The sequence below is a fragment of the Rhinolophus sinicus genome, chromosome 2, assembly GCF_057876585.1.
Source record: "Rhinolophus sinicus isolate RSI-liver-muscle chromosome 2, RSI-T2T, whole genome shotgun sequence".
In the NCBI taxonomy this organism is placed as follows: Eukaryota; Metazoa; Chordata; class Mammalia; order Chiroptera; family Rhinolophidae; genus Rhinolophus; species Rhinolophus sinicus.
The window spans coordinates 30,706,564-30,730,417 of NC_142502.1; the positions used below are offsets into that span (position 1 = coordinate 30,706,564).

Consider the following 23,854-nt stretch of genomic DNA (forward strand, 5'->3'; position numbering starts at 1 on the left):
TTACAACAAATCCATTAATTTCTGGAGCTTACATTTGAGAATAGAGAACGTTGTGTAGAGTCTACTAAGGAGAAGTTCCTGGCAGTTCTCAAATACTAGGATTTTGCGTTATATAGGGCCATGCTACCAGTCACAACCAGAAAGGGGTGTAGGAGTCACTTCTGACAGTTTTCTGGATGTTCTGGCCCAATGGATTGCTATTTATAACTTAAAAAACAAAAACAAAAGTAAAACAACATAAAATCTCACTACATAATGTCAGGATAAGTATTAAAATCAAAACAAAAATATCACAGTTTATTTTTCTTGTATAAAAACTCTGGGATATTTATATCTTAATTTCCTCGTGTCCTTGATTTATTTATTCCCTCAATATGTCATAGAAAAAAATAGAGAATTAGATGGCAGGGACCCTGGAATCTGATGTGGAATCTCACTAAGGCCCTGTTATAAGTCACTTAACACTTCAGGTCTGAATTTTTCAAATGTGAGCTGAAAGGATTCAGTTACTGAATGACTTCTCAGTCCCCTTTCTGCTCCAACACTCTGGGAGATTGTCGTACGTACGTGTAGTAGTCAAACAAAAGGCAAATCTGAAGGAAAGAGTTTTCCTGCTGAAAACAGCTACAAATACAGAGGTAGATCAGCCTACTTCACTTAATTCATTGGCCAAAACCAGGTAAGTCTGCCTTTCAATTGGTGACTCAGAGAAAGGGAAAAATGAGTCATTTCAGGTGTGGTCTATAATATTTCAATATTTAACATTATACTTGAGTTTTCCTATTCATTTTGAATACATTTACCAGGAAACGTAACTATCTTTTTATTATTAATAAATGCTAAGTTTCTTAACTTGCTTTTTGTTTCTCTTTTGGACCTTAATGTCTGTTCAAGTTAGCAAGGATTGATTATGCTATTTGGAGCAGCCATGCTCTTCCGCTTATAACTTGTTAACTATAGAACTAGACGTATGTTGGGGTTAAGTATATTAACACTTCATCATCATTTCAGTGTTCAGCTAAATACATTTTATTTGCAGCAGTTTTTCTTTTCCACTTTGATGTGAATGCGATTTTCAGAAATTTAAGAAAAATAAGATAATGCTTTTTTTTAATACCCCTGAAAGATTACTCTTTCTCAGGCATCACAACTATATCCCATCTACTGACTACTGCATAAATGTGAATTTCTAAAACTGACATTTCAAGATCTTATATAGAATTTTCTCATTCTATGTCTTATAGCCTCATCTTCCCCATATAATTATTTCTGTTCTAAAACTGGAACGATTGGTCTTTATGTTAAACTGTCATCTACGTTCTCCTGAAAAACAAACAAACAAACACCAGGAGTCCTGTAAAAATTATTCCTACAAATACCAAGGATTATAGGAAAACAGGGTTAGGGCAGGTCACTCAAAATTTATGCAAGGTTGTAATCAGAGCACTCACAAACATAGTAACGATCTTGACCAAAATATTATCATCATTCAAAAAGGTATGCTAAACATTTTTAAATAAATAAATATTCCAGTAAATATAGAACTTTACCTTAAATGCAACAGGTGAAGGTAGTTTGATGGCAAGGAGTGTAAGGATGGGTTGACCCTGTTGACTGACTGTCATAGTGACAATGCACAATTATGGAGGAGAACTGGGCATCGAACACTTCTTAGAGTGCTTGGCCAACCCAAGGCCAAGTTTGCGGGTGACTGGGCACTGCGTGCAGTCTGTGTGTGGGTCTAATACTCCTGAGCTTGGTGTTTTCAGCTGTGTGGGTGTACTTTACTGCCTTTACTTGGTGATACAAACATTAATATGCTGGGAAGAGCTGTTATGAACACTCACTGAAATCATTTTCCCATTTGTCAATCCTGTATTAGAAAATTCACATTTGTGAAATAAGCAAAACATTGGTTTTCCAGCCTTCCTAACTTTGGTCTCACTCATCCCTAGCACTCGAATGCTCTCTACAGTCTAGCTGCCATCTCCTCTTTTGGACTTTTACTCTGTGTCAAGGCTCACATCAACTGTCACCTCCTCCAGAAAGCAGATCTTAATTCTCATAACCTTAGTATACTCTGAGTGTACCTTTTTAAAGGAACTTTTGTCATGCCTTGTGTTTTGACTTTTTTAGCATTTCCCTTTTCCTCCCTTCTTGGCTCTGAGTTTCTCAATGCCTAGGACTGGATCATATTCATACTAATACCAGGAAATTGAAAATGTGAATCACTCTTACCTGAAAAACACCCTACACACACACACACACACACACACACACACACAAACACTATTATAAGTATATTAATTTACATAATACTTTATGTACTGAAGGCACGGAGACCTTTGCAGAATAGATAATTAGTGATGTTATCTTAACACATGTTATGCATTGCTGAACAGACATTTAAATGTTTTCGATGTTTTGTTGATAATAGGCTTTTGAAAATCCTACTTATACATTTACCAAAGACATGTTTAGGGAAAAGTTGGTATTGACTTGTGAGCAACAGAATATTAATGTGGACCTCACTGACTTTGTTGCATTGAAAGAATTTTACAGATAATCATTCCATGTTAGACTTTATGGAATATTATTGACCAAACCATGTTAAACTGTAAATGGGTCAGGCTTTCAAACTGTCCTCAGTGCCATGTTGACAAGCCTTTAATGACAAGATAGAGTTGGAGGTTAAAACTTTTAGAGAGAGACTTTTTTTTGAGGGGGCGCTACTTCTTCTCTGAAACTCGAGATGATGAGAAAGACTTGTGAAGGACATTCTGCCATTAATGGGGAATTTGAGTCTTGGCAAGGAGTATGTGCCCTTTAAGTTGGAAGTAAAACAAATGCAAACTCCTAACCTATTGATTTTAGAGTTGCTATGTGTATATATTAACCTACCACGTATTTAATTTACTATCATTAAAATCATTATAGGCTCAGTTAATTAGTAGGCTCTAAGTTTCATAAGCCGAGAAATCCTCGACTACTAGATAATTAGTCTATATTCTCTACTCAGGTTTATATAATAATATTTATTCTCTACATATGCTTTGTATGCTTGTTAAATAGTTTTAAATGCCTACATTCTAACCTCTCTGTTATAATTGATGATGTGTATTACGGCACTTTCTTCTGGCTTACCTTGGCCCCTTCTTCTCCTTTTGTACTTAAACAGAATCTTCAAGGCCCATGGTTTCCACTTGAAACACTTACCAAACCCAAGGTGTTATTTGAAAAATCCTGCAGGAGATAAAACTTGCACTAGGGTCCTATATGTTGTTATAAATATAAGTGGCATGATTCCAGGCTTTGTGAAGGCCTGAAGCTTAATTATTATAGCTTGAAAGAAAGCTCTCATTAAAAGAAATTTTGACTACAGGATAGCCATACGCATGATAAACCTCCTGGATATGAAGGAAAGTTGGAGTGGAAAGAGATAGTAAGTAGCCTTAACTGATTGAGGTTAAAATACGTGATCTTTGCAAATTTTACAAAAACATATCACCATGTAAAACTACAACTAGAGCAGCTCCCAGGACCCTGGAAATTGCCTGCACAAATTGGAGAAGGGACTTGAACTTTCATTAGCTTCATGGTAAATTCACCTTTGAATGTAAACACTTCAAGCCTGTTCTATATCATCCACATGATAAGAGAATATTACAAAATAAAACTAGAGCTTTGATGATGCACAGGTCAGACCATCTTGACTAACCTGACAGTACATCCTTTGCAGTCACCTTCTATTTCTCGGAAATTCCACAACCCTATCGGCTTGCTGTCAAAGAATGTTTCTCCCATACAGCCGGTGAATGTTATCACACGTACAGCATCAGCCTTCTGCAGAAAAAAAATATATTTGTTAGAATTTGTAATTTCACAAACAAACCTTTGCATACCCGTGAGAGTTAGTAGCAGCAGAATCTGGAGTATTATTCACTCTTTCTGATATTCGTGGTTTGTACATATTCATTTTCTAGCCATATTGTATCCTCACAGATCCTGCTTATTTTGTGCTATATCAGTTTATCACCATTAGTCAATAAATAATTCCTAGCTTCTGATTTTAAGTGAGCTGCTTATCGTCTTTGAGATTCTATTTTTTTTTTTGGCTCTAACATGGACTTATTAGGAGAACTAAGTTAGGTAATTTACTTATGGTACCACAGTCAGCACCTAACACAGAGTAGGTGTTTATTAAACCTTAGTGCTCTTACACCACTGAGAACATTTCTTCCAGAGACCCTGAGAAAGGGTACATCCTGACCACACACAGGGAGAGAAAAAGTTTGCATGTAAATTACCCTATGATAATGCTGTCTCCAACTTTTCATTTCCTTTTACACCCAGGCAGGTTTCCAGGGCAGGAGAATGAAGGGAAAGAGTAAATTTGTAAAAGAATAGACCATGTTGGTTTTGTTTTCTGGTATACGCAGCACAGGGCCTGACATCTAATAGAGCCTCAATAAATATTTATTGAATGGCAACCCTGATACCGTTCTCACAGGGAAAGGTCTTAAGCTTGATATATAACACAGCCACGAAGAAGAAGAAGGACATGATCCACTCGAGAGAATCTTGCTGTAATTTAAACAACTGTTTCTTTTGGCACTGACATATTACAAATAAATGCTAGATTGTAGTGCCTATAGTTTTAGAAACATTTTGCCAAACCTAATTCACATTTATCTAAATAAACTAGGGGGAAAAGTGAATTAACATGTGTGGGTTTCAGAACAAATATAGGAAGATGGTCACTGAACAGTTAAAATCTGTAGATATAATTTTAGGTTAAACTCATCAATACATGTGCACCTTCCTGCCACTGTGATCAAATGGCGATCTGCCTTGTAGAAAGAATGTTCAATGAAGAAAGAAGGTAGAAAGAGCCACTGGCATTTGTAAGTCAGACAGTCCCTGGGATTCTCTGTCATCAGTCAGAGCCCCTCTTAATTTTCCAGAGATTGATTATCCCACTTGTGGATGCTACTCGCTTTTTGCTTTTCCCTCTTGCATCCTAAAAAAAAATACTGGGAATATTTTCTTGCTCCTTTGAATTTTCATCAGTATGTGGATTTAGTTACTTGTTTTCAGCTTTCGGTTCATATTCTGGTGCGCAGTTGCCTTGAAATTCTTGGCCAAAAGGATAAAGATTTTCTATAGATTTCATTTGTCTGTTTTCTTTTCCCCTGAGACTGGCCTAAGAAAGTTGCTTCGTGATAATGACATGTAGATAATAATAAAAATTATTTAAGGTGCGATTTAAGGTGCGACTACCATGTCTTACGCATTAGTCATAAATTTTATGCACATGGTCTCACTATTCATTGTGGAAGCGAAACATGATGATTAAGTGGGAAGACTCTTGTGCCTGTGAACCTGCGTTCAAATCGCAGCTCTACCTTAAATTGCTGTGTGACCTTGGTCAGGTCATTTAACTTCCATCTTATTTAGATTCCTTAACTAGAAATCAAGGAGGACAACCTCCTTCTGGGGTTGAAAATTAAATAAGTTAATTCATTTAAATTAGTTAGAACATTACAGAGTGCATAGTAATGGCTATGTCAGTGTTATGAAAGTTTATTATTGATATGCAGGCAATGTAAATATTCTCATCTCCCTTTTCTAGTTGAGACAACTGAAGCCCAAGGGGTTAAGTAACTTGCCTAAGGTCATATTTTAGTAAGTGAAACAGCAGAGAACCCAACCTGAATTTGATTTCAAAATTCATGGTTTTTGTACTGCTCTGCACTACCCCTGTATTTATCTTTCTTGAGAGGAGAAGAAGTTGGCAATACGACTATATATTTCTATGTAGCATATGCATTTATATGCGGTTCTAAGAAACGAGGATGATTTTAGTGTGGAGTTGGGGAATCAATTACAATCCTTTCAGAGTCACATCTCGTACACAGAGCCAATAAAACAACCTCACTGTATGAAGGTTGAGTTCTCATAAATTTGAGGTCACCCTGACTTTTCACATTTTCTGACTAATCTCATCCCAGGATGATTCTGACAAGCCCAGGATTATCCATTATATTTGGTTGTGCTTTTACATCTCACCCACAGGTCGTTTTCCAACACCTAAATCCCATTTAATCAGCACAAACTTCTTTAAAATGCAGGCATTTTGCAATTTGCAATGCACAAGGACCTGTCATGAAGCGATTATGAATATTAAGCGCATTACTCGATAAGAATGAGAAGAGTAACTTGAAAACTTTTAAAATCGGAACATGATTTGAAAACTTACAATTCCTGTGATATTTCCCAAGGTATTTATAAATATTTTAATTAGATGTGAATTTGAACTTTATAGCACTTCATATCAATAAATCATAAATTGATTCAGAAAATGGAGTATATTTAAAAAACACTTTGCTCTTGAGGCAACTAAAATAAGAATATATAAAAAAAAATTGCTGCCACAGATTAGGGCAGAACAACTGTTTAAGTAAATACCCATAGGCTTAAAAATATTGTGTTTCCAACACTGAATACTCAAAGAAGAAAATTCTTCCTCAAAATAAATTCCTGTGTTCATAAACACAAATTAAGTAAAAAGTGGTCAATTTTTGCAGAGCTTTATCGGGCCTTCCCCAAAGGTAATCATGTAAGGAGTTGTCCACAAAAATGAAATAAATGGGATCAGGAAGAACACATTACCTTCAATTTCCCAGTCAAGCCACCAACGAACAGCATTGCATTTGCATCCACATCTAGAATTGTATACCCTGGAGGAGATGCTGAGTGGTATGTACTGGGTACAATGCTGGCTTTGGGTCCATCCAGGGCCCTCACAGAAATACTTCCATTTCTCCCAGTTCTTCCAGGGTACATATTAAAAGGAAGTGAAAAAAAATACAGAAAATGGAATATATATCACACAGCTGTAACTTCAGACTGAAAATGCATGAGAATGTAGAGACTTGTTTTGGAATATTTAAGAGATAACTGGGTGCTTAGCTTCAAAACTTCCAGATTCATTAAACTGTAAATCAAAACCCAGAGTCTGATCTTCGCTGGATGTTTACTGTCAGATTCAGGGCCGGTGAGAAACATATCCTGATTCTGCGTGTGTCCATTGATATGAAATGACACAGCAGCAATTAGGTGATAGAATTGATATTATTAAATAAAAAGGCTTTTTCCTATTGCTTTACAAAACAATTTACTATGTACCAATACATACTATTTAAACAAGTTTATATTACTTTGTTGAGCATTTCGTTGAATTTAATTCAGCAAGTGAACCCTGAATAATCCACCCTTCTGCATTACAAACTGTATAATGTCTCCTAAAATCCCTTATTATATCTTGAATCCAGATTTGCTCAAGTAGTCTTTCTGGAATTGTGCATCTTTTATTGTTTGGCATGCCATCTTCATGTATATTGTATAATTAATCGCTAGTCTCCAGAGCTGCGTATACAAATTGTGTACAAGAATTTCACTTTTAAATTTAATTAATATGATTTTGAAAGCTAACATTATTGTATTTCATTTTCTTTTTTTAAGTGATTGATGTCCATGAATTGTTAAATATGAAAATCTGATCTCATTTCTGAGACAAGCAGTCATAAGGAACTTTAGTGTCACATTTCTTTCTCTGCTATCTCATTTTGGCAATCTTTTAATCTTTGAGGGTTCAGTATTAATTGAAATACATGGAAACAACAGAATGAATTTGTCAAATAAAATTCTTCTTTAACAGAATATATCTCTTCTGATAATATAACTGCACTTCGTAAGTATAAGTATTCTGAAGTCCTTAAAATACTTAATCCCCTGGCCCAGCCCTACAACAGGGAAGCATATTTTGTCTGTCTGCCTCTCTGTCTGTCTGTCTGTCTGTCTGTCTCTCTCTCTCTCTCATACACACACACACACACACTTTTACTGAAGATCTTACAAAGGAACCAAATATGTTGCTTCTCATTAAGTTTTCTTTTAAACCTTTTATGATGGAAAAATTTAAACAAATACAAACACAAAATGAAATGCTATGGACCTTCACCTAGATTCAATAATTACCAGATTGTTGATCAACTTCATCTTTAACCCTAGGCCCTTAACAATAAATACCTCGCAACTGTTAGATGCCGTAGGTGTAGTACAGAGTTAAGAATTAGGAAAAGAAGAGAAAATGAGGGGAAAGTACCTAGGATAGGAATGGGTTCTCTAAATAATCCATACACTGCTAGAAGTTAATTGAATTAAAGCTTCAAAGATAAAATTAATCAATTTCCTGTTATTTCCCCTTTTCAGTAGTGTGGACCTGACATACATTTGTGCCATCATTCAGACATGCCTGTAGGCAAGATTGCTTTGTAGACTATAGAGGAACTGTGCACGCCAATGGCAGGCACCTACAGCAGTTCTTAGGCTCTGGCTTGTGCTGAATGAGGTTGAGTTGCAGCACTTCTGCAGGTGTGGTGGTATGACTGAAAGCACTGAACCTCAGAATTCCTATAGGACAGCCAGAAGAGGGGCCTAAAATAAACTGGTCACTCTGGCCAATACCTTGAAAGTTTGTCAGGTCCTAACAGGGACTACAAAGATACCCATTCACACACATTTATACATATAAGGTCTGACAATTAAGTTCGCGAACTCATCCTAGAAAAAGTGCTACATGCCTCATTGCTGAATATAACTACTGTCGCCTTCAAAGTACTCCCCTTGGGAAGCTAAGCACCAATGCCAGCGCCTAGTTCATGCTTCAAAGCAGTTTTGGAACTCTTTTTCTGGAATGGCCATCAGAGCTGTCGTCATATTACCCTTGATGTCCTGAATGTCACCAAATGTCTTCCTTTCAATATTTCCTCTATGTTCGGGTAAAGAAAGAAGTCATTGGGGGCCAGATCAGTTGAGTAGGGAGGGTGTTTAGCCAGTTATTTGTTTACTGCCTAAAAACTCCCTCACACACAGTACAGTGCCATGGATTATCGTGATGTAAGAATTGTTGGTGAAAAGTTCAGGTCATCTAACTTTTTCACACAGCCTTTTCAGCACTTCCAAAGAGTAAACTTGGTTAACTGTTTGTCCAGTTGGTACAAATTCATAATGAATAACCCCTCTGATATCAAAAAAGGTTAGCAACATTGTTGCAAAGAAGTTCACAAACTTAATTGTCAGACCTTGTATACATATGATAAAATTTGTATACATACATAGCTACCTTCTTGAAACAGAAACAGGAGTTTTCTTATAAACTGGTAAACTACTTCGAAGTTCTGTCATTTAATTATCTTAATCGTCATTGAATTAGTTACCTTGATGCTTCAATGCGGTACCAATATGAGTCATCAATAGTCAAATCCGGATACTCCACACGACCGACTCCAGATCCAACATCCCAGAGGAAGCTTACTTTGCCTTTACGCATTTCTATAGCCAGAAAGTCGACCTAGTTCAGAGAGACACAAAAACAATACATATCAGACATAAAGCACCCAGAAAGAGAAGTCCAGAAGTCATTTTCAACAGGTGCTATTTACAGATAATTATTTACAGAAATAATCAGAAGTCTCATGATGAAAATTCCAAAATAATTGATCTATTATTATGTATGATTAAATAATATTTTATTATTGTGTCTTTAAGGCAACAAAAATACTGCTGAGGCATATGTGTTAATTTAACTAATTCTAATTAGGACTCATTTTGAGACAAAAGTCTTTTTTCACTCTGATACTTGTGATAGAGATAAAAAGCAAATAATTGGATTCATAATTCATTGTTTTCACCAAGGGCGATGATGTTTTGGGGGGCCCAGGTGTGATTTTTTTACTCAAGATGACCCAAAACTTCTCACCTGAATTCCAAGTAATGACTTATGCGATGAATGGTCTGTAGAAAAGTCTTATTGATTTTGGAAGGTACCCATGCATGTAAAGTCAAACGGTTCAAATGAAAGGAATTAGAACATTTTGGGTGGGCTTTTGTAAATACAACTTCTTTGAGTCATAAATTCAACATGCATTAGAAGAAGAATTTTCATCGGTAAAAAATTAGTACACAATTTGCCATTTTCATTTAATGTGAAAGTTCATTGTAATTTCTCAGAGAGAAGTGAAAAAAAAGAAAAAGCTTTATTGCTATTAGTCTTTCTTCTTAAATAGCTCGATATGGAAATCTAATTCAAAATAAATGCTAGTATCCTCACAAATGAAAGCAGATGTACCTAAGTACTGTAAAAAAGTTTTCATTTCATTTGCCTTTTAACTTACTTTGGCACTTTAGAATTTTGCGAGGTAATATTCAGAGGTTTTCAAATCTGAAAGGCTACATTACACAATTTTGGGATTGTGTTATTGGATTCTATACATTTTCCATACTACCAGGATTAACCTCTGACTATACACACACACAGTAAGCCAAGAAAAGCTGAATATTAGACTTACAAATTTGGCACTTCCAAGGTAAAAAAGGAGGTTGTCAGCAACAGGTGTCTTTACATTGACAATTATATTATTGTAGCTTCCTTTCTTGATTTCTGGCTTGTATGTTCGAATGCAGTCACCTCCCGAGGACACAGATACTTTGATCTTCGAGAAAAACAAGGTACAAAGAGCCAAGACTAAATCTCTCAGAAAGTTTAAATAGCTCCAAAACAACCACAGAGCCATCATCAGCTCTTCTTTGAAGTTATTTTTCTATCATCAAGTAGTATCATTAAATGCCCATATGCAGACACTATTATATTCATTAATGAGGTCAGAGAAGAGTAGCATTTTGACAATAAGCTGTTCCAAGTCCCATGTCTTGTTAGCACACTACTAGTTTTTGAAGCATGCAACTAACAAATTCTTACCTTCATACCTTATCCTTTATGAACATGGGAACATTAGCAAAAGGTGATTTTACATGAAGCTAAATGGTAATGATCTTTATTAAGGTCATTTAATAAAATTTTACCATTCAAATTTCAGCGATTTTGGTATCACTTCAGGTAGGAAACCATTTTTCTTTTCGTTTTCAAGAGGAAATTACCTGCCCTCCCATGTTCTTACAGTTGAAAGAGGCCAAATAGATTTTATTCTAGATGTTCTAACAATAAGAAGAATATTAATCATTCTACTCAGGACATAGATTTCAGAACAAATTATACCTTTTTATTAAGTTTCCAGGAAATGAAACAGAAATCATTTCCAATGGCTATCACTACTAATGTATTTAACAACTCCTTTTTCTTTGGACTAGTACTTAAAAATTACTATAAATTGCTAGGAAAGGAATTCCTATGTGAATAGAACTGGCACTGTTCACACCAATTTTCACTTCCATTTAGGGAGCCTTTCTTTAATCACAGATAACGCTAGCTGATTATTTGATTTAATTTCCTTCGTTTCAGGTGCAGCATCAAAGGGGCACTTTCAGGAGAGCAACGTAGTTGCTTAGCTTCAGAGAGAAACTGTTACTTCGTTAGTGAAAGTGCTCAAAGTAGCAGGCGGAGTTGGAGGGAAGATGTGAAACTTCTCATTGTCACTGATTCAAATTCCCAGCTTCAGGAAGACTTTTGGCCCTCACTAGCAGTGAATTTACATTTTCCTTCTAGCACTTAGTGCTACTCATATAGTTTTTACAATTGGAAGAAAACCAACTAGCATTATTGTTATCCCCATGAAAAGGGCTGTGCAGACTCTAAACAAGGTAGCCTAGGACATTAAACCAGTCTCTATATTATGGTGACATGTCTAATTAGCGTAGGGGTGTTGGATGCAATGGAACTCCTCTCCAAGGGTGGTGTAGACTATGTTGAGAAAGTGCTGGATTCAATATTGGTTGGGTTTCAAAGAGAAAGCTAAGGAAGGATTTTTGGTTGTGACAAATATGCAAATTAATATATGTTTGAGAACCTCTGGGGACACGGCAGATATGTTGAATCTACTATAGACTCTGCATAAGTCATGTGTTTATATACTGTTTCTTCAGCTAATTTGCTATCCAAATTACGTCTTCAAGTGGAGGAAATAGTGTGCTCGAAAGAAATAGGGGCTCACCCCAGTGGAGCTCTGTGCGGTGGCCTGTGGCTGGAATAATCTAGGAAGCCTTTTGCTTAGACTGCTTTCCCAGTGCTTGTCTTCCCTGTAAAGGTGGGGCCCAGTCTGCTAATTGAGGGGCAGAGCACTGGTGTCCACTCTGGTCCCCAGAGTGTTTGCTCTGTGTCCTGGAGAACATAATCTTCCTGGCTGTATGGTTTTTCATTTAGGTAGTTAGTTCTTTGTTCTACAAATGAGGGAATTTCCCTTCTATATAAAGTGTTAGAAATGAATTGCAAAAAATAGAAGCAGGAAATGTACAACTTTTCTTCTGGATGTTAACACTATAAAACAGATGTGCAGTGGAGGTTGTCAGAGGATGTTACATGGTAGATGAGAAGCTGTACAGAGGGTTCTCCAATGGCTTAGAGATAAAAAGGATAAAGTAAAGCAAGAGAAAGAGGCTATAGTAGAGGGCAGGTAGGGGAAGTACAGTCTTCGGGTGTTTCAATGTTTAGGAAAAGGTGTGGGATATAGTGAGTTTTTAGGAATTTACAGCAAATGAACCAAAACCATCATCAGAGAAGACCTTGGCACTGGGCAAATTTAATATCTGAGGCAGGCTATAAGCCCCACTGACATCATAAGATCAAAAAGAAGAGATCATGGTCTGACTGGAATTCATGAGTAGAATAGATCGAACAATTTCTGGGAGGAATCATATCCACATTTCTAGTGGGGCTGGATTAGTAGTCAAAAGTGAAAATGTGTGTAGTTTGTTTTATCGTTATTTCACGTATGCTTTATAGGCTTGGCCACAGAGCCATCTTATGGCTAGTTTAATCACAAATAACTTACTTTTGTTTAAAAAACACGATATTATAATCCTCCTCGGTTACTGTTAAGAGAAAAAAAGACTGAATATGGGTGGAATCAAGACCGTTTGGTCACACGATGAGTTTCTTCCCTTGCTTAAGTGTGTCTGATAGAAACGATAGGGGATTACACGATTGGTGTATTGAAAAGAGGGTGGCTGAAGTGTAGAAGACAGCACTGGTTCCAAGGCCTAACTGCACTGATGCAACTCCATTTGAGAATTAAAAGTCTAAGAAGGTAGCTGTTTTACAGCTAAGGGTATTTAACGTCACTAGGAGTTACAATCAATCTGCTTTATAGAACACTTTATGTATCTAAAAAATATGGTTCTCTGAACAAAATGATACTGTAATACCCAATATGCCAGCGATTAATCTTGTAAAGTAACCTATTGGTCAACTCTTATACATTTATATACTAAATCCTCTGTATTTTCTGTTATCTGTTTTCTAGTTTTGAACATACGCTCAATACCTGAACAATTCAGGCAGCCCAAGCTGTTGGTAACCAGTTCACAGCTACAAATTTCTCCATTTAAAAAGTTTGTGTTTTCATTTAAAATTATTGCTATTGTTACTAACTTAAAACACGGAAATATAAGCATAGCATTTATAAATTTCTCTAGAGGAAAGCTCTAGGATATATCCCTCATAAGAAGGGAGAGATTTCTGAAACACAAACATCTTCTTAAGATATTTGCTTCTATCAACTACTGTTATTTCTAATGTGAATCCTTATATGACTTCTAAACAAAAATCACTAAGCAAAAATCTTTAAGGCATTTCTCATAAACATTATTTACCAATTTATCATTGTGAACTCAGTTAAACATTACTGAGGATCCCATTATTATATCTATTGAATTTTCACTGCATTTGTTATCCACTAAAACTAGGTCATTCATTTAAAAAGAATACCAGCCAATCAATTTCAAAGTCAACAAACCAAAAAGAGCTACTTTAAAATAAATGTCTTTAATTTCTTGGTCACATTGAATGTGTGTTAGGGCCATATCCAGACACTTGTGCCAGATTACAAATATGTTTATAAATCATCCAAATGTCATGTCCGATTAGAACAAAACTCCTTTAAAAAAAAAAAAAAAAAGGCTGCTTACATATTTCCAACATCTTATAAAAAGTAAGGTGCTTTTTTGTAACTTTTATTTCCAAAAGTGACTGAAAATGTCCTTAAGAGGCATGGACAATGGTCACTTTTTCTAGCATTACTTTTATACCTGTCTTTCATTTTCTGTTTTGAGATAGGTTTTATATATTTACATGCCAGAATTTTATCTTTTTCCCCAGGGGGTGGGATGGGACAGCTCTCATAACTGATAAATGTTTTAAAATTTCTTTATAACGAAGACATAAATATATCCATATTTTACCACTTGACAACTAACTAAGTCAGAGAATGTGGCTAAGTATGTGATTCACAATAGAATATTTACTACTGTTTCTTCTTCAAATGTAATATTGCAAAGCATATGAGTGGTATATCAATCTGTTCCTTTATCTTGCCACTGCCACAGTTGGGTCTCTTATTAAATTTCCTTCCTTCTTTCTAGTTTTCTCATCTACCCCACAAACTACTTCCAGATTCATATTCAAAAAGCTCAGCTCTGATTATACTATATTTAATGGTCAAGAACTTTCAGCTTCTCCTCACCCATAAGGTTTATTTCAGGTACAATTGCAGCTAAAGGCAACTGCTTAACTTACCATTCCGGGTCTGACAAGACTTGGCCTCCATTGACTTTTCCAGTTTAATGTTCATTTTACCAATAGTCTTGGGAAACTAGATTGTTCTTTCATGAAATGACCCTGAAACTATCTTCTCTCTCTGCCTTGGCTCAAGCTATTTCCTCTTCTCATAATGCTGTCTTTTCTCCTCCTCCCTCCCCGGCACCCCCACCCCCATGTCCAACACTATCCTACTTCAAGGCGGTGTAGCTCAAATCCCTCATTTCAGGAAATCTTCTGATCCCTACTGGAGGTGATCTTTCCTTTCAGAACTTATATCACTTCCCATTGCTCATACAATGTAGCATAATATTCTGCATTACCTTTTTTTGTGTGTGTACATATCTTATTTCTTCTACTACATTATAAACTTTGCGAGTTCGTCATTCATATTTGTGCACCTCACAAGTAGCCTTGAACGTAGGAGATGCTTTTTCTACATTGGCTAAATCTTAGACAAAACTCCAAACCTTGGAGTGACGTGAGATTTATTTTTACCTTGTGCTTCACATATACAATAATCACCTGACGTCAGACTGCCTACATGGTTTTCCTATCATAGCTCAATATTGTAGCTCATATGTCTTCTCAACCCTCTCTGCTTCTTTTATTTGAGCTTATGTACATCATCCTCACTAATCTTTTTGTCATTTTCTGAGTTTCTCTTCAGTCAGTCATGAATTCCTTTTCAAAGTATACCTTGAACTTACTGTCATGACTTCTTTAGAAGATATATATTATATTATGTGTATATATATAATATATATAACATATAATACGTAATATATAGATATATTATATATTATATAGATAGCTAGATATTATATAGATAGCTCTATATACTATATATAGATATATTATATGCAATATATAGATATATAGATATATATACATATATATTATAAATTGTCACTCAGCATAATATTCTTGGCCACTACTAAATAAATATAAATTGATGGATTAAGAAACGTCCTTTCTGGTCATTCTAGCTCCATAGTTGTTGGGGAAACAGAATTTTTGGGAAGGAAGCCTTAGGTATTTAAAAAGATTTAAGTTTAAACATGACAACATGAAAACTATCACTTTTTCCTTCTATTTCTAAAGGCATCATGAGATGACTTTACTCGGCCAGATTAAGTTTCAAATTGGCACTTAACAATTCTGTCCTGGTTCGTTAGGATCCTACTTTCTAGAAAGTTCTGCATCTATCCTAATAGTCTTCTAATCAATTTAGTAAAGAGCATAATTTTGAGATAACCTAGGTGTTTCCTATGCTTACTCTAAAAAAAAGAGAAAAAACTGAGAAAATTGTTTGTAACCAAAACAATTTTTGTTATTGCTTATACTCAGACAAAATAATATATATATATATATATATATATATATATATATATATATATATACATACACATATATATATAATAATGGTTCCTCTTTGCTTTTAATTCATATAATCTTGTTCATTCTTTTCTGCTACAACCCTACTGGTTGGCTCTTTTTCGTTTCATCAAGAGCAAGGCACTCTCATTCATGCTTTTTTAGTATACGAAAATAAGGTTTCCATTCTTGCTATTTGTATTTCTCTATTCAAACAATAATAAAATATGCCAGAATTTCAATCTCTAAAACAGTAAGTGGTGATCATTTTTCTCAAGAAATGTCTTTTGAAATTTATTAAAAAGAAAAAAAAATTAACCTACCATTCTCCACTTCCCCCTAAAATAACTTCACATTAATGGCAAAGAACCAGAGATCATTCAACAGGATACATTGGGGGAAGGCATTTCTTCCGGGAATAATACCAAAAATTACAACTGGTTACTGATACTGAAAATAAAAACAGCTTACAGAATTGGCTTGTTTCCGGGCTTGATTTATCAGTTCCTTTATCTCAGAGATGTTTTTCTTCAGGTTATCCTCAAGTTCCTTGATAGGTTTGAGTTTATCTATCAGTCGATCAGCTTCTTGTTCGAGATTTTTCACAGTGGCATCTGCATCTGCAACTGCATAGAACAAGATTAGCACATACCAAACACACACACACACACACACACACACACACACACACACACACATTGAAATGAAAACAGCAGCATGCTTAACTAAATTATTGAAATAATTTCATCTTATCCACATGACAAAAGCAAGGCCATGGCTGTTGAAGCAGCTTGTGATGGAAAATGGGAATATTTTAATTGGGGCTCAAGAAGGCCATAGGAGGAGATGTTAGAGGAAAAGAGGCAACATTGGCTTTGTGATGAAGGTGAAAGTGAACATTGACGGTTGAGAATATTATAAACTTAATTTAATGGTTAATTTCTAGCTTCTGCCAATAAGCTAACCTTTACAGAATAGAACTTTAGTCATAGAATCAAGGAAATGAAAGTGTCTTTAAAATGTCACTTAGTGTGTCCAAGCCAGACCTGTATTTAAATCAGGCTTCTCACATAAAATTAGTTTTCTTTCTTTTTCTCACTGTCTTTATTTGCACATCTTAAATAGTGAACCAATCAAAATATCTTCTGAAAACCCTTCAATGTTGAACAACCCTTAGACTAAAGGCCTATTTTATACTTTAATTAAATCTTTCATGCTGCGGTTCATTTTCATTTTGAAGAATAGTTGATTATCCTGTTCTCTATATTATGTTGAACCATATTAAACTGACATTTTTGTAGGGGAAAAAACTTGAATATTAATAATTTCAAAAGGGGTTTAACGCTAAAATAATTGAAGGTTATCACTGATCCATAGAGTTTCAACCTGTGCTTTTCATAGGATGGCAAATGACACATGGAAAATCAATTATTCTATCTCTGGGATGCTGGAAGCCTTATCCAAACGATCTCATTTATTATCTGATTGAGCATGTATTGTTCTGTTTTCTGTCATTGTGAGCCTGATGAAAAAGTGAAACTGCTTAAGGTCTAAGGTTATATGTTCTGCTCAACTATGACTGATCTGCTCTCTGGCTGACATTGCACCTCTGAGAACTAATCCTCAAGAATTAATCAAATGTGCTCAAAAGCAAGGAAATTATTATTTTTAAACTAGGTTTTGAAGTATTTTGAACTCATGCTCATAACTATGAGTTATATTGTTAGTGATGTTTAAAAAGAACATAGGTCTCTTATCAACTTTAAGTAAAAGAGTTACTAAATCAAGAACTGAGTATTTTCTTCCTGCAATGAGGTTATTGGGCTCAAAGCTCTTGTTACGTAATTGTATAGATATTCAACATAACTACAGTTACCCCTTTGTTTTGTACACTTTTAGTAAACCATTTGTCCATTTTTCCCTTCCTTCAATTCTCCAATATTATTCTGATATTCTACAAATTATTCTCGAATTGAGGGGAAATGATTCAGATTAGATTCATGAGAAAGAAAAAGGAGCTAAGCAAAGACTACTGAGGCTTAGGCGAATAATAAATAGATCTTTTTCTTCTAAAGCTCCCAGATACTTCTATCAAATGTTTCAAAAAGGAATCTGGAGGCTCCTCCATTCCCTCTCTTTTTTCTCCTCTATCTCCTAGAGCAGTTTAAGTCATATGGAAATTATCTTCTTGAAGGTTTAAAAATAAATCATCTGTGATATTGAGTCTGATGCTTTCTTGTATAGTAGTTTTTGAAAACTTCTGGCTTTCTTCCATAATTATTTGACTGTATAGATTTTTAAATCACTTCTGAAGATAGGTTTTCATAACGATGTTTTTCAGGAAAATTTTCCATGTGTTTTAATTTTTAAAATTTATTAGCATAGAGTTTTTCCAAATATCCCTTTATGTGTTAAATTTCCTCTCTTATCTAGTTATATCTCCTTGAGAACTTTGCCTATTTGTACTTTATTTTTCTTGATTAAGGCTGCAAACGTCTAATTTTTTTTTTTTTTTTTAACCTTTATAGTCCTAAAGATTTACCTCTTGGATTTTTCAGGTCTATTATTTTTCTGTCTTCTAATTCATTAATGTTTTTTTCCATCTTCTTTCTTTTAGCTAATTTTATTTGTCTAACTTATAGAATTGATTGTTTAAATTATTTCAATACTTAGTTATGTAATTGCACTCATTTTCCACTGAGGAGAGCCTTCTCAGATTTTGATATATTGGATTTTATTATTATTATTATTTACTTTGCAGTTTTGTTTTTTACTTTGAATTTAAACTATGGGATGTTTAAGAGAGAATATTTTATATGCTCATTTGTTAAGGTTTCATTTTATTTATTTTATTATGTGCTTTTCCAAATACTATTTTCTAGAAGCATATCAAATACATCCACATAATAACGTTTTGTACAGAAAGATTCTTTTTATATATCTAGCACTAATACTGTAACACTGGGAAGAATAGCTATATAATGTTTAAAGCAATGCTAAAACATGGTAACATGCAAAGCTGAAGTTTTTCGCAATAGGCAATCAAGCATAAAGGTTACTAAAAGATAAGTAAGTAAACATATACATACTGATTTCTGCAGGTAATTTCATATGAAAGTAAAACAAAAGAAATTAGAAAATTCATGAGAAAATATTTTTTATAGATATAAAGTAGTGACTATCAAAAAACCGGTACTATCTATCACAGGTACTAATCACAAATGCAACTCATTTTAAGTCAAACTAGTGTTATCAAATAAAAGTACAAAAAAATGTGTCATTTAGAGGACATTGTCCATATTAAAAGAAACTTCTTTATAATAGATAGTAAATAGACCCAGTTTAATTATTATTATATACAATTAACTATCTCCATAGAGGATAGGATCAAAAACATTACAGAAAAGGCTATTATCAGATGAGAATCAATTTGAAATTAAATAAAATGATATCTTAAATTACAATGTAAGTAAAAGAGACAATGATATTTATTTTAAAACTTATTTTCAATAATTTTTCAGGGGGAAAGGTGATTTGGCATGCATTTGAACCATTTATTCAGATGAAATCTTTGAACTACATGGAGAAGCTATAGCTGGACTCTTACATAAGAAAAAAAGAATTGTGTCATCTCTTTTTCTCCCTTGAAGAAATGGCAAGGAATAAATCCTTCTCCCTAGGTCTGAAGTGCATATTATATGTGTTTATACTCTTCCTTGCTCATGAGGAGTCATGCTAGTGGCACCTATTATTTCATAGCATCATTAGCATTTGGTTTGAGGGTAGGGTGCTGAAAAATCAGGCTCCGCTCCGCCAAACAGCATCTCAATTATACAGCATATACTGTCCATAACAGGGTTTTTGCTATTATACTCTATACAAACATTTTGACACTCAATGAAAATGTTGGTATATAAAAAGGGCTAGTCTCATGAGAGTGACAAGTACAAAAAAATCAAGCATCTCCTTTGGTGAAATCACATACTAAGATAATGTTTTCTCACTTGACAGAATGGAAAAAAAATCCTAATATTTATTAACTACACTTAATCATTTAAATTATCATTATATTAAGTTCTCTCACATTTCTCAGTAAATCCTTACTAACTCAGTACAACTTAATGCAATATACAAAAGATGTGAAGAAGTATTCTTCTTGGTAAACTTGATAAATGCTTTAATTTCCTGAAAATGTTAACTAAGTGGAATCTAAACAATATAAATATTTTTGAATTTTAACATATTTCTTGTTGATACCATTTTAATATTGTGTTCTAACAGGACTGCTAATAAGTATGCGCCTTGACTGCTAAGTTCCATGAAACTTCACCAACTTTGAGAACAAAATTTCCCAAGTATAACTATATTTTCAATTATAAGAAAGGATTAAAAAGTATTTGGCATCACAATACTGCATATCATGCAAACTTTGAGACGTCCTAATTTCCTCTCGGTTGGACATAACTTGGATGGAAAGAACAGTGGGGCAAAGCTGGGATTCTTGGACTCTAGTTCTGAAGCTCCAGGACACTCAACTCCTGAGCCCAGTCCATGAAACAAGGAAGACAGAACACATTACCACGAGGGTCTCTTCTGAGTCTGACAGTAGGAGTCTAGGGTATTTTTACAGTGTGAAGAAATAAATGACATAATGAAAATGAAAAAGGGACTCTTACTGTTTTTTGAAGGATCTTTTACCACAGCATTTGTTTTGGCTACACTGTCTGCTAGTTGATTGTAATTCTTCTTCAGGCCATCAAGGTTCTGGTGGAGATCTTTAATCTGTGCCAGCACGTCTTTTGCTGTGTCGTTGGCTTGTCTTGCTTTGTCCTTAACAGCTTGCAGTTTAGCGACTGTGTCTGTCAGCAGAAGTGGGTACGAAAAAACAAAACGAAAGGTCTGGAGTTAGTGGTTTAATCCATGCTTGTCAAAGTGAGGCTGCATGTACAAAGGGAAAGGCTGAACTTTGTGTCATTCAGTTGTAGCAAACGAAGTAAATTTTTAGCTAAATTAAATTTTCTCGGGGACCTTTGTTATGAATACCCAATTAGCTCTTAAGACAGCAAAGTGATTATTCTAAATGTCTATTGTGATTGCTGCTGAACATATTAAAGACAGAAATTTATCCACATGAGTTATACAGCTTCATCAAAAGTAGGCTTCAGATTTAATCTGCATGTCCAAGGGGTTTTAATGTATTTCAATTTGAGGGTAAGATAGAACATTTTTTTCAATGTTAGACATGTGTTCGTGTATTTATATTTCTTTTCGGCTTTGGAAATTTTCTATGTTCGTTCTTAATTGCTACTGAAGAGGTGATATGAAAACCTGGAAAGTTACTTATGTTTATTTAATGACAAAAATTAAACATCATTAAGATTTGAATATTTCCTATGTTGTATAAATATAAGCATGTGTTTTCATGATCATATTTGTATAAAGATAATATACTGTACATAGAGCTGCCTACTAGTATGTGTAGATTAGTGGTTAAGACCACAGACTCTGTGGGGTTCAAATCTCACATATGCCACTTTTAACAATGCCTTCAGTATCCTATGTCTCAGATTGTCACCTGTAAACATGGGCATAAAAACTGATTCTCCTATACACTTAGCTGAAGCATACTGAGTAAGCACTCAATAATTGTCAGTAACATTTGTTATTATGTCATGATATGAAAAATACAAAAAGAGTCACTCTAAAAGAATAGCGCTTTCAGGAACTAATACCAAGCAATAACTTCAACTACTTGAAATAGGTAGGAAGATACTGAAGATGTGGTTCAACTGTTCATGTTTTTGAAAGCTGAAACATTTAAGGAACTGAACTTTGCCAAGAAGTATGTGTTGAGAAAGTTGGCTCTCGCCTGCTGTAGGTACAGTGAGAAACTGCCACTTTGTGGTAGTACATCAACAATCTAGAAAACAGTGTCTATATGATTTTATCCTTTTCTGCTAACCTAAGATTTCCAGGGCTGAAACATGGAACAACAATGCAATAACAATATGGCTATATTTTCCTTTTTTGTAACGTAGTCTTACAGATGTCAGCTAAGGTAACAAATGATAAGGAACATAACAGTGTAAAGTATGGTTTAGTTTCTCATTCTCACAAAGAAGAATTCATACGTAAGAGAACCAGTATCTAACATCCTGACAACAATATAAATGTAACGCTAGAAAAGTGGTAATAGATAGAACATTCTTTAAAAGTTCAGGTCAACTGACATAGTTTGCAGTATCCTCAGTGTTTACCATTTGGAATTGCTGATAACTTTCCCAAAGTATCATTCAGAGCTCTCAGGAGATCACCGTTTCTAACATGGGCATTTTCTGATTTGGTTTTCAAGCCATTCAGACGGTCATCATTTTCTGTGAACAGAAAACAAACAAGAAAAAGGATGAAATACTTCGATTTAAATTGTCACGGAGCTTATACTTGGATATACAATTTCAAGGTATTTTAATATACAGTTATTAAAAAGTAAGACAATTGATTTAATTCATTTAATTTACTGACATCTATCCATAAATATATTTCAGATCATAATACAAAGACCATTTGATACTTCAGCATATTGAATAATTATGTTTTCTTTTTGGTATCTGATCTCTATCTGACTTAATTTGATGATTTTCTATGAAGAAAAACTTCAAAAGAATCAGTCTTTTACTGATTTTGTAATGATGTCTCCTTGACATCACTCCCATTAATGTCACATTTAAAAAATTATTACCAAAATGGAACATTAAATTAGTTTTTAAAAATTCCAAATAGGGTTGTTAAGCAGACCCTCCCAATTTCAGTAAGCAACACTTATTAATATTTGTTTGAAACAGATATACAAATAAAAGGAACGGAAGAACAACTTCTTGAACATTTCTGCTAACCTGTCATTTTTTTAAATAGAGAAAACATAAGCTTTTCCTTGCTATTTTTGCATGCTTTCTTTAAGATTAAAACATGTCACTTTCTAGATATAACGTAATATTACAAATGTAAATTTTCCAGTTTCTTTCTACTAGTTTTTAATATTGTCAAAACTTTAGGTTAGTTTGTAGTGTAATTATACCTAAGCCGTTCAGTGTTTGAGTGTAAGAATATAAAGAGTAAAAATTATAAAATGTTTTAGGGGAAAGAAAATAAAGATCCAATCTGCTAAGAATATGTGTTTAGAAATATTATACATAAACTGCAAATGTATTGTAAGATTGAATCTGTCTTCCTTTCCCTACATCATTTGCTAGTGAATAGTAGAACTGGAAAAATGAAAGATATAAAACTCTATGTTTCCTACAATACTTTTTATTTCTTCTGACTGAATAAAGCAGATTGTTTCTTGAATATATTTGAAATAGTTCATTATGTCATACTATTTGTTCCCTTGCGAGATGCATGGTAATTGTTTAAATTCACTCCACAGAAATGCAAAACATAAATAAAAGGCAGAGTCCCCAAGTAAGGAGGCACATTGAGAAAGGACCAGGAAGAAGGGGGTGCCCTAGTTCTGCCTGGTCTGGCCTGGCCAATACTTAGTGATAGGAATGACCTGTAGTCACTGAGTGTGTGTATATGCCATGTTTAGTGTTTGTCAGCTTTGTTGGATTACTTTATTTAATCCTTACAGCAACTTTTACCATGTATGTACAATTACCATCTCAATTTACAAATGGGGAAATTGAAGCCTAGAGAATTTAAGTAAGTTTCCTAAATTTGCATGGTTAAGAAATGGTAGAGTTGGAATTCAAATCCAAGAAGTCTCATTCCAGAAATTATGCTATTAACTACTGCATTCTACTAGAAATTGGCAGCCAAAACAGGGATTAATAGAGCATATTAGGTAGTAGTACCCTTCCCCACCTC

At 34.5% G+C, this 23,854-nt stretch overlaps 1 protein-coding gene across 7 annotated transcripts in view; it reads right to left on the reverse strand.

The window, feature by feature from the left end:
* LAMA2 (laminin subunit alpha 2) overlaps nt 1-23,854 on the reverse strand; it is a 521,442-nt gene that overhangs the window by 48,745 nt on the left and 448,843 nt on the right. For all 7 annotated transcript variants that reach the window (XM_074333566.2, XM_074333563.2, XM_088795458.1 and 4 more), the window contains 7 exons: nt 22,246-22,362; nt 20,665-20,847; nt 16,460-16,614; nt 10,413-10,556; nt 9,282-9,415; nt 6,673-6,832; nt 3,719-3,843 (listed from right to left, as the gene is read on the reverse strand). In XM_074333566.2, coding sequence (XP_074189667.2) covers nt 3,719-3,843; nt 6,673-6,832; nt 9,282-9,415; nt 10,413-10,556; nt 16,460-16,614; nt 20,665-20,847; nt 22,246-22,362 — 1,018 coding nt within the window. The remainder of the gene's footprint in view (nt 1-3,718; nt 3,844-6,672; nt 6,833-9,281; nt 9,416-10,412; nt 10,557-16,459; nt 16,615-20,664; nt 20,848-22,245; nt 22,363-23,854) is intronic.